This window comes from Erinaceus europaeus, chromosome 3 (assembly GCF_950295315.1).
Source record: "Erinaceus europaeus chromosome 3, mEriEur2.1, whole genome shotgun sequence".
In the NCBI taxonomy this organism is placed as follows: Eukaryota; Metazoa; Chordata; class Mammalia; order Eulipotyphla; family Erinaceidae; genus Erinaceus; species Erinaceus europaeus.
The window spans coordinates 61468197-61482737 of NC_080164.1; the positions used below are offsets into that span (position 1 = coordinate 61468197).

Sequence of the window (14541 nt, forward strand, 5' to 3'; positions counted from 1 at the left end):
CAATGTCCATGTCCAGTAGAGAAGCAATCACAGTTGATCCAGGAGGTGCCACAGTAGGTAAAGCACTGGACTCTCAAGCATGAGGTCTCAAGTTCAAGTCCTGACAGCACATGTACTGGACTGATATCTGGTTCTCTTTCTCTCTATCTTTCTCATAAACAAACAAACAAATAAATAAATAAAATAAATTACAGAAGCCAGAACTCCTTCCTTTTGCACACCAAAGAGAATTTTGGTCCAGTGGTCCGGGAGGTGGCGCAGTAGATAAAGCATTGGACTCTCAAGCATGAGGTCCTTAGTTCAATCCCTGGCAGCACATGTACCAGAGTGATGTCTGGCTCTTTCTCCTCCTAGGTTTCTCATTAATAAATAAATAAATAAATAAAATCTTAAAAAAAATTTTTGGTCCATATTCCCAGAGGGAAGTAATAAGGGAAGATAACCAGAGGGCTCTGAACCCCAATTTCACCAGAACCTTAAAAATTTGTCACCAAGAATCTTTGTTTTTTGGGTTTTTTTCAGTTTTCTTTTTTTTACTTCTTTTTAATTTCTTTTTGTTTAATTCTTTATTTATTGGATAGAGACAGTCAGAAATTGAGAGGAAAGGGGATATTCAAAGGGAGAGTGACAGAGACAGAGACGCCTGCAGCCCTGCTTCACCACTTGTGAAGCTTTTCCCCTGCAGGTGGGGACTGGGGGCTTGAACCTGGGTTCTTGTGCACTGCAAAGTGTATGCTCAACTAAGTATGCCACCACCTGGCCCCAAATCTTTGGATTTTTATACCATTATTGAAAGGGAAGTGAATCTGAAAAATACCAGAGAAACTCAAACACTATTTCATTTACCTGAGAGAGAAAAGGAAGAACAATCGAAAGTATTAATAGGTGTAGGTGTGACTTAGAAAGAAAGTGATGTCAAGACCATAGGGGGAAAAAGTGGGGGGGGAGGTGGTGGCATATCCTGTTGAGCACACATATTACCACACGTAAGGATCTGGATTCAAGTCCCTGCTCCCCATCTGCAGGGGAGATGCTTCATGAGTGGTGAAGCAGGTCTGCAGGTATCTGTCTTTCTTTCTACCTTTCTCCCCTCTCAATTTCTCTCTGTCCTATCAAAAGAAAGGGGGGGTGGCTGCCAGAAGCTATGACTATGTTGTGCCAGCACTGAGCCCTAGCAATAACCCTGGTGGCAGTAAAATAATAATAGTAATTATTATGATATATATGTATATACAGAGATAGATAGATAGATAGATATAGATAGATAGATATATATAGTCAACCCATGTCTGTGACCTTGGGAGAACTACTACAGCTGTCACTGGAGGGGGATGGGGATATAGCACTCTGATTGTGAGAACAGTATGGAATTATACCCTTATTATCTTATAATTTTGTTAATCACATTAAATCTCTAATAAAAAAAAAAGTCCTTTACCAGCTCTTAAAGTTCCGTAAATGCCCACCATAAAAAATCATTGTCTCCTAGAAACAGTGGTTATTTTTCTCCTAGAAAAATAAACAATAGTCATTTTCTCCCAACACCAATTTTGACTATTCAAAAATACTGAATTTTATAAATAATGGCTAGTAAAAAACCAAGCTCACTGAAACTTTGCACATTGTTAAAGCAAATTCTAGTCTGTTTTTTTCAAGGTATCAACTACACAATGATCAGGTTTACACTCTTTAAATTCTTCCCTTTTTAAGATTCACTTTCATCATTTCACATGACAGTTTTTTTTTTTTTTTAATTTATTTCCTTTTTTTTTTTTTGCCTCCAGGGTTATTGCTAGGGCTCGGTGCCTGCACTACAAATCCAATGCTCCTGGAAGTTATTTTTCCCATTTTGTTGCCCTTGTTGTTGCGCTTGTTGTAGTTGTTATTGTTACTGTTGTCATAGCTATTATTGTTGTTGGATAGGACAGAGAGAAATCGAGAGAGGAGGGGAAGACAGAGAGGAGAGAAAGATAGACACCTGCAGACCTGTTTCACTGCTTTCGAAGCAACCCCCTGCAGGTGGGGAGCTGGGGGCTCGATCTGGGATCCCTAAGCCGGCCCTGGCACTTTACACCATATGCGGTTAATCCACTGCACTACTGCCCAGCCCCTACTTCCCTTTTTTTTTTAAATTATATTTAATAATGAGAAAGACAGGAGAGAGAGAAAGAACCAGACATCACTCTGGTACATGTGCTGCCAGGGATTGAACTTGGGACTTCATGCTTGAGAGTCCAATGCTTTATCCACTGCGCCACTTCCAGGACCAACATGAAACAGTTTCAGATAAGAAAAAGAGAAACCAGAGCACCACTTTGGTTCATGTGGCGATAGCATCAAAACTGGCATGCAACTGGAACTGGTGTATTGCACCAAAGTAAAAGACTCTGGGGTGGGTAGGTGGGGATAATACAGATCCAAGAAGGATGACAGAAGACCTAGAGGGGGTTGTATTGTGATATGGAAAACTGGGAAATGTTATGCATGTACAAACTATTGTTATTTACTGTCGAATGTAAAACATTAATTCCCCAATAAAGAAATTAAAAAGAAAAAACGGGCATGCATGCAAGTTCCAGCCATTTCTCCAGCTTCACTATCCACTTTCTCCTTATAATTTCTCTTTTCTTTTCCTTTCCTTCCTTTTCTTTTCCCTCTGTCTTACCAGAGCACTGGTTAGCTCTAGCTCACAGTGGAAACTGAACCTAGGGTTTTTGCTGCCTCAGTCATAAAAGCCTTTTTTTTTTTTTTGTATAACCATTATATTATCTCTCTATCCCATTTACAGATTTATATATTTTACCATTTCTCTCCTGAATTATTCGAATGGCTTGCAGCTGCATTTCAATATTTTTCTGTACCATCATTGCTTTAAAGATTGTAAAATCTTCAGCAGCCAATACAGGTTGCAAAATGGCCTGGAAAAAAAGTTCAAAGGTTAAAACTACAATCAACGTTAGTTGTAAAAACACATAATACCTATTTCAGTCTAGCACTGCAGAACAAATGAGATAATCAAGAAGTTTCAAGAGAAGAAACTCCCAGAAACCAATGACTATAGTTTTTCTAAAATTCAAAAAAGGGGGCAACTGCAAATTTGTCATAGATCCATATGTATAATAGTTTAGATAATCCCTGTGGTACAGTATAATTATAAATTTAAAGAATGCCTTTTTAAATTTTTTTTACATTTATTTATTTATTCTCTTTTGTTGTCCTTGTTGTTTTATTGTTGTAGTTATTATTGATGTCGTTGTTGGATAGAACAGTGAGAAATAAAGAGAGGAGGGGAAGACAGAGGGGAGAGAGAAAGACAGACACCTGCAGACCTGCTTCACTGCCTGTGAAGCAACTCCCCTGCAGGTGGGGAGCCGGGGGCTCGAACTGGGATCCTTACGCCAGTCCTTGCGTTTTGTGCCACCTGCGCTTAACCCACTGCGCTACCACTCGACTCCCGAGAATTCTTTTTTAATTGTACCAGTTCATTACTGCTTCTAGTGATCATTGCTCAAGGTGATTCTAAACCAACAAACTTACTTGTGATAAATTATCTTTTAGTCTTAAATGTCTAGAATATGACAAGTAGACAATCAAATACAGCAAATTTAAGGGGAGCCTTGGGCATTTTTGTTAGAACTATAGAGTAGTAGAATAATATATGAGCAAAAACCTGTGATGTATGGGTCTTCGCAAGTGGAGATGTGCATGCTTCTTGAAACTGATCTTCATTAATTCCAATTTCTTTGAGGTAACTTTCCAACAGCTTTTCAACCTAAAAAGAAAAAGTCCAATTTTTTATAATTTATATAGAAAAGTTCTAAATGAAAGTTTTCATATTAAATTTAGAAAGATATAATTAAATCCTTGTCTGGAATTATTAATCTATATAAAGTTATGTTACATGTCAGAGACATTGTGTTTCACCAAAGAAATTTTTAAAAAGTTTACATGTAACCAAATAAAATTTTGCTTCCTCTACTAGAAATTATGGAATTCAGGATTACAGAGTTCAATGTGGCACAACTCTCCTTATATGACTCTTGTTTGTCATTGCTAAGCTTCATCACTTCCAGCTGACTTTTTCAGGCAGAAGGCTGAAAGAGGGAGTAGGAGGAAAATACCATAGCACCAGGATCAAGCCTGGGTCGCACACATGAGAAAACAGGTGCATCTAGGGCTACCTTGGTGAAAAATTTTTTTCTTGGTTTTTTTGTTTTTGTTTGTTTGTTTGTTTTTTGGTGCTAGGGTTGTTACCACCATAGGGAGGTTTTTTTTTCCCCAGAGACACCACAGGACCACTCCACAATTCATGAAACTCATCTGGTGTAGGAGCTCAATCCCAGGTCCTTGGTGAGGAAGTCTGCACTCTACTAGGTATGCTACCTTCCATCTTTAAAAATCACAAAACAATCATGGCTAAATTAATAGTTAACACTTTTGTGGATGTGTCAGCAGAAGGGGCTTGAACCTGGGTCCTTGCACTTAGTATTATGTGTACTTAATTGGGTGTGCCATCAACTGGCTCCTTTCTCTCCCTATCTTCCCCGTCCCCTCTCAAGTTCTCTCTACCCTATGAAGTATAATAGAAAGGGGGAAAAAAAAAAGAAAAAAGACTGTCAGGAATAGTGGATTCCAAGTACTGGCACCAGGGTTAGTGGCATAGTGGTTATACAAAAAGCCTTTCAAGCCTGAGGCTCTGAAACCCCAGGTTCAATCCCCAGCACCACCATAAGCCAGAACTGATTAGTGCTCTGGTGTGTGTGTGTGTGTGTGTGTGTGTGTGTGTGTGTGTGTCTTCCTTTCTGGATTTTTCATATATAAATAATAATAATGAGAACAGGAGAGCAGGGGAGATAGCATACATTTATGCAAAAGGATTCATGCCTGAGGCTCCGAGGTCCCAGGTTCAATTCCTCAAGTGCTGGCACCAAGGCCCAGTGATAACCTTGGTGACAAAAAAAAAGATTTTCATGCCTGAGGTCACAGATTCAATTCCCAACACCCCTCTTTCTCTGTATCTTTCTCTCTGAATAAATGATGTCTCATTAAAATAAAATATTTTAAAATTAATAAAACATTTATATGAAAAATAATAAGTTTGGAAAAGAAAAGTACTGTGCTTTTCAGAAAATAAGATTCAAGATTCTTTAAAACAGTTGTTGTGGAGCCAGAACGTGTGCACCTAGTTGAGTGTGTATGTCACAAAATGTGCAAGGACCTGGGTTCAAGCCCCCAGTGCTCATCTGCAAGGGCAAAGCTTCACAAGTGGCAAAGCAATGCTGCAGGTGTTTCTCTGTCTCTCTCATCCTCACCTCTAGATTTCTCTCCAATAAATAAATATATATAAATACTTTTTAAAAATAGTTGTAAAATCATTTGAAAGTGGTAAGTCATAAGAAAGAAATGTTCATCTTTTTTCAGCCACCAGGTTCCAGATGCTACCACGACAGCAACGGGACTTCCCTGGGCAGATGACCCTACCAATGTGTCCTGGAGCCCCAATTCCCCAGATCCCCACCCCACTAGGGAAAGAGAGAGCCAGGCTGAGAGTATGGATTGACCTGTTAACACCCATGTTCAGTGGGGAAGCAATTACAGAAGCCAGACCTTCTACCTTCTGCACTCCATAACCTTGGTTCTATACTTCCAGAGAGAAAAAGAATAGGAAAGCTATCAGGGGAGGGGATGGGATAGGGAGTGCTGGTGGTGGGAATCGTATGGAGTTGTACCCCTCTTATCCTATAGTTTTATCAGTGTTTCCTTCTTATAAATAAAAATTTTTAAAAAAGAAATGTTAAAAATAAATAAATGTTCAGAGATATCTTGGGAGTAGTAATAGGAAAGACCTAGTAACTGGAAGTACTGATGGGATAAACTGGATTTTTGTAAAATTATATTTACTTATTGGATAGAGACAGAGAAAAGCTGAGATGGAAAGGGGAGACAGAGAAGGAGAGAGAAAGAAACATCTGCAGCCCAGCTTCACTGCTTGTGAAGTTTTCCACCTGCAGGTGAGGACCAAGGGCTAGAATCTAGGTCCTTGACCATGGTAATATGTGCACCCAACCAGGTGCACCACCACTACCTGGCCCACCCAAATTAAAGAATTTTAAATAAGAGTTAATTTTTTAATTGATAAACTAAAATTATATTACTCTAATTACATCTAAAGATCAGTGAAAATAATACTCACTAGTTCTTTGTATTCCTGATGAATCTCTGTATAGGTCAATTTGCTTTCTTCTTCATCATCAAAAACTAAATTTAAAGAACAGTGTTGCATAAAAGTAAAAAGTCAAATCATCAAATTAATGCAATTATAAAAGTCTTCTCTTTACAAATGGAAGTCTCATTCCTATAAACTAGTTCTTCAGCTGTGAGTTACTGGGTTTTTATTTATTTAAAAAGAAATACACATATATGGAAGGGGGCAGAACTTTGGTGAAGGGTAGGCTGACTCATACACATTATTTGTGGATATGAAAATATTCCTAAAATATTATAATTCTGTAAAACATTGTTAAATCACTAATGATCTTTTTCCACCAGGGCTAATGCTAGGGTTTGGTGCCGGCACAATAACTCCCCCACTCCTGTTGACTTTTTTTTTCCTTTTTCTTTTAAAAGAGTGAGAGACACAGAGAAACAGAGAAGAAGCAAGAGACAGCTACTAAACCACTCATGAAACTTCCCCCTTGCAGGTGGGACTGAGGGCTTGTGCTTGGCCTTTCCACATGGTAATGTACGTGCCCTGCCAGGAGTGATACCACAGAGCTCCCAAAATATTACTTAAATAATACACAAATATAGAGTTCATTATAAACAAGTTTATTTCTCCCCTTACTTAAGATCTACATCACGGCTGGGGAGACAGCATAATGGTTATGCAAAAGGCCTGAGGCTCTGAGGTTTCAGGTTCAGTCCCAGCACCACCATAAGCCAAAGCTGTGTAGTTAGTCTCTGTCTTTCTTGTTTCATCCATCTCTCTTTATCTCTTTCATTAAAATAAAATTAAAATATCTACTTCATATGCCAGTCTAATTTACTATTTCTCAATCAAAAATATACATAAACCACTTCCTTTTTGCTTTGTGTTAATTAGTGATTTATAAGATTATAATAGGGGTATAGTTCCATAACATTCCCACCACCAAAATTCTCTGCCCCTACACACACACACACACACACACACCCATCCCCTACAATGATAATCACCACAAAGATCTTAGAAATGGCTGACTACTTCTTTTTTTCAATTTCATGTGTTTTTTTTTCTCTCTCTCTTCCCTACTCCAAGTTCATGTGCTTCAATTCTCTATACTCCACATATAACTACACATATAACTACCATCTTCACTCCTTAATTCACTAGACATAATCACCTCCAGTCCCATCCATTTTGTTGCAAAGGACACAACACTGTCTTTTTAAATTGATGAGTAGTACTCAGTTGAGTATATGTCCCATAACTTTTTTTTTTTTTTTAAACCAGAGCACTACTCAGCTCTGGCTTATGGTGGTGCAGAGGACTGAACCTGGGACTCTGGAGCATCAGGCAATAAAGAGTCTCTTTGCATAACCATTATGCTATGTACCTCACCCTCCCATAACTTCTTTATTCAGTCTACTGTTGATGGGCATTTAGGATGCTTCCATATTGTGAATAATGTAGCTATGAACATGGGGTTACAGTAACCACTTCTTTATAAACTTTTAGTGTAATGATATATCTAGGTTTTTTTTTAATATATATTTATTTTCCCTTTTGTTGCCCTTGTTTTATATTGTTGTTGTAGTTATTACTGTTGTTGTTACTGATGTCGTCATTGTTAGATAGGACAGAGAGAAATGGAGAGAGGAGGGGAAGACAGAAGGGGGAAAGACAGACACCTGCAGACCTGCTTCACCGCTTGTGAAGCGACTCCCCTGCAGGTGGGGAGCCGGGACTCGAACTGGGATCCTTACACCAGTCCTTGAGCTTTGTGCCACATGCGCTTCACCTGCTGAACTACCACCCAACTCTCTTTTTTTTTGTTTTCTTTCTCTTTCTTTCTCCCTCTCTTTCTTTTCTTTCTTTTTCTTTCTTTCTTTCTTTCTTTCTTTCTTTCTTTCTCTCTTTGTTTGTTTTTGGTCAATCCCAAGATTTCACACAACTGCTCTACCATTGAACCACATCCTAGCTGAATATTTCCCTAGCCACTGAAGAACATTCTGAGGAAAATTTTACTAAAAGTAACTAGGTGACTTTATTTTTTCAGGAATTTTAAACTTTATTTGGGAAAATTGAGAACATTCATGTTAGAATATAAGAAAGAGAGTAAGACAGAAGGAGAGAGAATAGCAGAGCTAGTCCTCACATGATGACCAAGACAGAGAGAAAGCCATGCCCACAGGTTTACCTTTCAACACCCAAGTCCCGCCTCCACCTTTCCAAGCCACACCTATCACCACTCCCATTTTCTGGTCGGTACCCTCTAGTCCTCCTGTCCCTCAACATTTCCCCCTCTAGTAGTATGGACCCAAAATTCTTTTTTGGGTTATTGAAGGACAGAGTTTCTCGCTTCTGTAGCTGCTCCCGGCAGAAATGGACTGTAGTCTGGTCGATCCATACTCTCAGACAGAACTGTTCTATTAGGGGCTTTCTTACACAATACATCAATAATAAAGGTTAGAGAAATTACAATCTAATTACAGAAACAAGACAACTGCTTAATTGCAAACAATCATTTTTTAATATGCCATGAATGATCAAACGGAGTAGGGAGATAGCTCACCCAGTAGAGTACATAGCTTGCTATACGCGAGGCCCTGGGTTTAAGCCCTTCAACTATGTGATAACACTGTGGTGGTGTCTCTCCTCTGTTTCTCTACTTCTGCTCTCTCTCAAAGGGAGGGAAGCAGACAAGAGGGGAGTGGAGGGGAAAAAGGAAACTGGGCTAGAAAGATTACTTAGCAGAATTGCCCATGTGGAAGGCCCTAAATTCATTCATTGGCACTTCATAAAAATATATAAATAAAATGTAAAGCATCAGGGGTAAATAGCATAATGGTTATGAAGAGAAACTCTCATGCCTGAGGCTTTGAAGTCCTAGGTTCAATCCCCACAACACCATAAACCAGAGCTGAGCAGTGCTCTGGTAATAAATGAATAGATAAAATTTTAAAAACTCAAATAAAATGCAAAGCAAATTTCTATAATTTCCTATTTATAACATTTTACTGACTCATTATTTAAAGAGTAAGTGCAAAATCCTTAGAAGACCAGCCAAAGTTCTTCAAGACTAGATCACTTATCCTCCCCATCCATGTAGTAGCAGAAATAAACCCTGCTTAATTTCAGAGATCGTGGTCTCCCATCCCTCCAAAGCTCAAATTCTGGACTCTTATAAATACACACGTATCTATAAAGCCACCAAACAGAACATATACAGTGCTTCAAACAGTCATGCATTGCTCCAGCTTTCCTCCACTCTTTTGCCTGTACATATACCTCTATATTCCAGCCTTTCTCTGTGACTTGTAAGCATTCCCAGTCCCTAACCTGGATTGATTATCTTTTCTAAACTCATAATGCACAGCACAATGTGACTAGCTTTTTAAAGCCATCTGCCACTTTTTTTTTTTTTTTTCATCTGCCACTTTATACTGAAATTCACTAACCCATTTTTCCTCCCACTAAATCATAAGCTTCTAAAGCACATGAATTTTGTCTTGTTCATTTTCCTGTCCCCAGCTTATGGCCCATGGATACTCAAAAAGATGTTGAAATGAATACTAACAAGGATGACATAAAAACTAACTTGGATAGTGTGCTGCTTTGGCATGTATGTAATCCAGGTTTGAATCCAGCCCCCACCAGACTGAAGGGAAGCTTCATGGCAGTGATCTCTTTCATTCTGTCTCCATTAAAAATAATAATTGTAAATAAACACTAGCTTCACAAAGTTGTACAAAACTAATGTTTAAAGCCATCTGAGGTAAATTATTATAGACATTGCTATAAATGTCACTGGCATGCCATTTTTCTTGGCATGTTTCTTATGTACATAATATTGTCCATGAATATAACAAAGTACTGCAGCCATTTAACCTGTTTTCAGTTAATCCTGAAGCCAAATAGCATGTTTATAAAGCAGAGAACTAGCATTTTCCTATAAAATTAAGCAGCCAGGCATATTATTACTGAGATACAGCCACGTTAGATGTTTTGGAATAAAAAAAGAAATGAAATCAAAAAGTGACAGAATTTCTTCAGGATTCCACATTTTTATCACTATGACAACAGCATTTACATTTTTTAAGAGTACATATCTTTTTTTCTGAAATTCACTTTTTTAATTCCCTATAAAAATATACCTTAAAAGTACTATTTATTTGATTTTGACTATGGCAATGAATAGAATGATTCAGTGCTTAAACTAAATTCCATCTTCACCAAACTCATGGAATCATAGATTTGGAAAAACTCCTAAAAAGTAACCCAGAAAAAACAAACTTTTGATAGTTGAGTTTTCCTCTACTAGCAAATCTATTCGGATAAGCAAAACAGCTTACTTGGGACAGAGTGCTTCTTTGCCATCTATGTAGCCCAACTTGGCCCCAACCACACTGAAGGAAGTTTTGGTGCTGTGGTTTCTTTCCCTCTCTACCTTTATGTCTCCCTCAGAAAAAGTTAACTCCAGGGAGTCGGGCGGTAGCGCAGCGGGTTAAGCACAAAAGCGCAAGGACTGGCGTACAGATCCGGGTTCAAGCCCCCGGCTCCCTGAAGGCGAGTCGCTTCACAGGTGGTGAAGCAGGTCTACAGGTGTCTCTTTCTCTCCCCCTCTCTGTCTTCCCCTCCTCTCTCCATTCTCTCTGTCCTAGCCAACGACGGTATCAATACCAACAACAATAAAAAACAACAACAACAATAAAAAACAAGGGCAACAAATGGGAAAATAAATATTTTAAAATTTTTTTAAAAGTTAACTCCAACTGCAAAGCCCTGGAAATCACACACACACACACACACACACACACACACACACACACACACGCAGACCACTACTATTTGGGGAGCCACCACCCACTGGCAAACCGGATTAAGCTCACATATTACCAAGCATAAGAACCCAGGTTCAAGCCCCCACTCCCCACCTGTAAGGGGATACACGAGAGGAGAAACAGATCTACAGGTATCTTTCTCTCTATCTCCTCTTCATTTTCCCTCTGTTCTATCAAATAAAAAGGGGAAATCGGGGGTCGCGCCAGGAGTGGTGAATTCATAGTGCAAGCACTGAGACCCAGCGATAACCCTGGTGGCAATAATTATATATATTTGATTAAATTGCTGTCAGAACCATTCAGCCACTACTAATTCCTGGGGAACGCATTACCTTCAGAGGTGAGTATTATTCATCTTAGATATAATATTATGATGCACTTGCTTTGTAGAAATTTGCTTCCCTGTAACTTATTTCATAGATCTTTTTAAAAAATGAGTCTAGGGAATCGGGAGGTAGTGCAGCGGTTTAAGCGCACATGGCCCTGATTCAAGCCCCCGGCTCTCCACCTGCAGGGGAGTCGCTTCACAGGCGATGAAGCAGGTCCGCAGGTGTCTCTCTTTCTCTCTCCCTGTCTTCCCCTCCTCTATCCATTTCTCTCTGTCCTATCCAACAACGATGACAACAAGAATAACTACAACAATAAAACAAGGGCAACAAAAGGTAATAAATAAATAGAGTCTAATGCTTCCACATAATTCAAATGATTGCTGGTTCATGCTTGAGGCTATGAAGTCCCAAATTCAATCCAAGTGTCACCATAAACCAGAGCCAAGCAATGCCCTGGCTTAAGCAATAGCTAGATATTATTACTCTCCAAGTCTTGGTGTGCAAAATAACCACAGTGAGCGCTCCACACGTTGGTTTCTGGGCAGGTTTCTGGTTCCTTATCATGAATGCGCTCCATTCTATCTCCAAAAATTAAATGCAGAACCGGGAGGCATGAGATGATCAGAAATCTGAAGGTACCCTTCCCATACTAGAAATGTGCCGCACTTATTAGAAGGTAACCCCCTCCCACCACCCCCGCCCCGCTCATTTTTGCTATAGGCAAGAGTCAGAGAGCACAATTAAGGGAATTCAGAGTACCAAGGATCTCAAGTTATCACAGGAGGCCAGGGAGGTAGCATAACATTAGGTCATGCAAACGACTTTCTCAGAGCTTCAGAGATCCCAGATTCAATTCATTCCCTGCACCACCACAAACTAGAGCTGTGCTGCGTCCTGGTTTAAAGAGTAATAAATTTAAGAGGACCTAGTGGGGGTTGTACTGTTATGTGGAAAATTGAGAAATGTTACGCATGTACTAACTACTGTATTTACTGGTGACTGTAAACCATTAATCCCCCAATAAAGGGGAAAAAAATAAACATAACTCCCTGCCCAAAAAGTAGTAATAATACATTTTAAAATTAAAATAAAATAAGGGAATTATAAAAGAACAAAATAAAATAAAATAAAGGAGTAATCACACACACACTCACTCACACTACAATCAACTGTAGGGATCAGAAGGAACTCTGGTCTCCCGGACTTGGAGAACAGGTCAAGCGGCGCATGCGCCCTGAGCACAAGTGCGCCCCGGGCCGCTGCGAACCTCAATGTCAAGCTCAAGTCGAGTGTTTTTCGGACCTACGCTTGGGCCTGAGAGGAAAGGGCATCTCGACTCCCATTTCCGAGAAGGAAAGCACCGGCGGCGAGACAGCAATTATTTCTACAAACCAGTTCTAACCCTGGCTGGGAAGGCTGCGGGGGGGGGGGGGGGGGGAGGTGGAGAGCCAGGAAACTGGTGTTTTTAGTGGCCACCTCCCTGCCTGTTGTTGGTGTGAGAGGAGAGGGAAGGGGAAAAGAGGCCCGTTTTTACCTTCACATTTCTGCTCCACAAAGTCTAAGATGGGGATAGACCAGTCCGGGCCTCGCAGAAAGCCCGCGATGCTCTCGACCACCCATTCCACCTCATCCTCCGGTTCCGTAGCCATCCAGTCCCCGCCTGCAGCCCGCTCAAGTCTTTCGGCCGCGGGAAAGCAAGGCCGAATGCGCAAAGCCCAGTCCCTGCAGTAACCCAGCACCCGGATGAATGCTACAAACCAGTTAACGTAAAATGGTCGCTATGACAACAAGCGCAGCCTCCGTGGATTGTCGCCCGGAAGTGGAACCTGAGCATCTCTGACAGGAATATTTGAAGAGCGATTCCGATTGGTTGAAAAAGAACAGTAGCGGATCAGAAGATAACCTGCGGCCCATTGGCCGGGAGTTGCTCCGAATAAGTGTGACGATTGGGGTGCGGGTCCTAGAAGGATCTTGAAGTTCTTTCTTCATTTTCTTTCTTTCTTTCTCTTTCTTTCTTTTTAAAAATATTTATTTATTCCCTTTTGTTGTCCTTGTTGTTTGTTGTAATTATTGTTGTTGTCGTCGTTCTTGTATAGGACAGAGAGAAATGGAGAGAGCGGGAGAAGACAGAGGGCGAGAGAAAGACACCTACAGACCTGCTTCACCGCTTGTGAAGCGAATCCCCTGCAGGTGGGGAGCCAGGGGCTCGAACCGGGTCCTTAAACCAGTCCTTGCGCTTTGCGCCACCTGCGCTTAATCCAGTGCGCTACAGCCTCTCCTCTTTCTTTCTTTCTTTCTTCCTTTCTTTCTCTTCCTTTCTCTCTTTCTCTTTTTTAACTGATATTTTTAAAATATTTATTTATTCATTCATTCCCTTTTGTTGCCCTTGTTTTATTGTTGTAGTTATTATTGTTGTTATTGATGTCATTGTTGTTAGGACAGAGAGAAATGGAGACAGGAGGGGAAGACAAAGAGGGGGAGGAGAAAGATAGACACCTGCAGACCTGCTTCACTGACTGTGAAACTATTCCCCTGCAGGTGGGGGGGGGGGCTCCAACCGGGATCCTTACCCCCATCCATGCGCTTGTGCCTCCTGTGCTTAACCCACCGCGCTACCACTGGACTCCTCTTTCTTTCTTTCTTTTGTTCTCTTTTCTTATTCTTTTTTCTTTCTCTTTCTTCTTCCTTCCTTCCTTTCTTTTAAGTTTTTTATTTATAAAAAGGAAATACTGACAAGACCATAGGATAAAAGGGGTACAACTCCACACAATTCCCACCACCAGAACTCCGTATCCCCTCCCCTCCCCTGATAGTTTTCCTATTCTTTATCCCACTGGGAGTATGAACCCAAGGTCATTGTGGAATGCAGAAGGTGGAAGGTCTGGCTTCTGTAAACGCTTCCCCACTAAACATGGGCGTTGTCATGTCGATCTATACTTCCAGCCTGTCTCTCTCTTTCCCTAGTGGGGAAGGGCTCTGGGGAATCAGGGCTGCAGGACACATTGGTGGGATCATCTGTCCAGGGAAGTCTAGTTGGCATCATGCTAGCATCTGGAACCTGGTGGCCAAAAAGAGAGTTAACATATAAAGCCAAACAAATTGTTGACTAATCATGAACCTAAAGGCTGGAATAGTGCAGATGAAGAGTTGGGGGGGGGGGGGGAGCTCT

At 40.5% G+C, this 14541-nt stretch overlaps 1 protein-coding gene across 2 annotated transcripts in view; it reads right to left on the reverse strand.

The window, feature by feature from the left end:
• CFAP36 (cilia and flagella associated protein 36) overlaps window positions 1–13162 on the reverse strand; it is a 37599-nt gene extending 24437 nt beyond the window's left edge. The window contains exons 1-4 of one of the 2 annotated variants that reach the window (XM_060187245.1): window positions 12907–13162; window positions 6194–6258; window positions 3671–3772; window positions 2804–2918 (exon numbers count right to left, since the gene is read on the reverse strand). In XM_060187245.1, the coding sequence (XP_060043228.1) occupies window positions 2804–2918; window positions 3671–3772; window positions 6194–6258; window positions 12907–13021 (397 nt within the window). In that variant the 5' untranslated portion in view covers window positions 13022–13162. The remainder of the gene's footprint in view (window positions 1–2803; window positions 2919–3670; window positions 3773–6193; window positions 6259–12906) is intronic. The other variant, XM_007525467.3, reaches the window with a different exon arrangement.
• Window positions 13163–14541: the final 1379 nt, after the last annotated feature.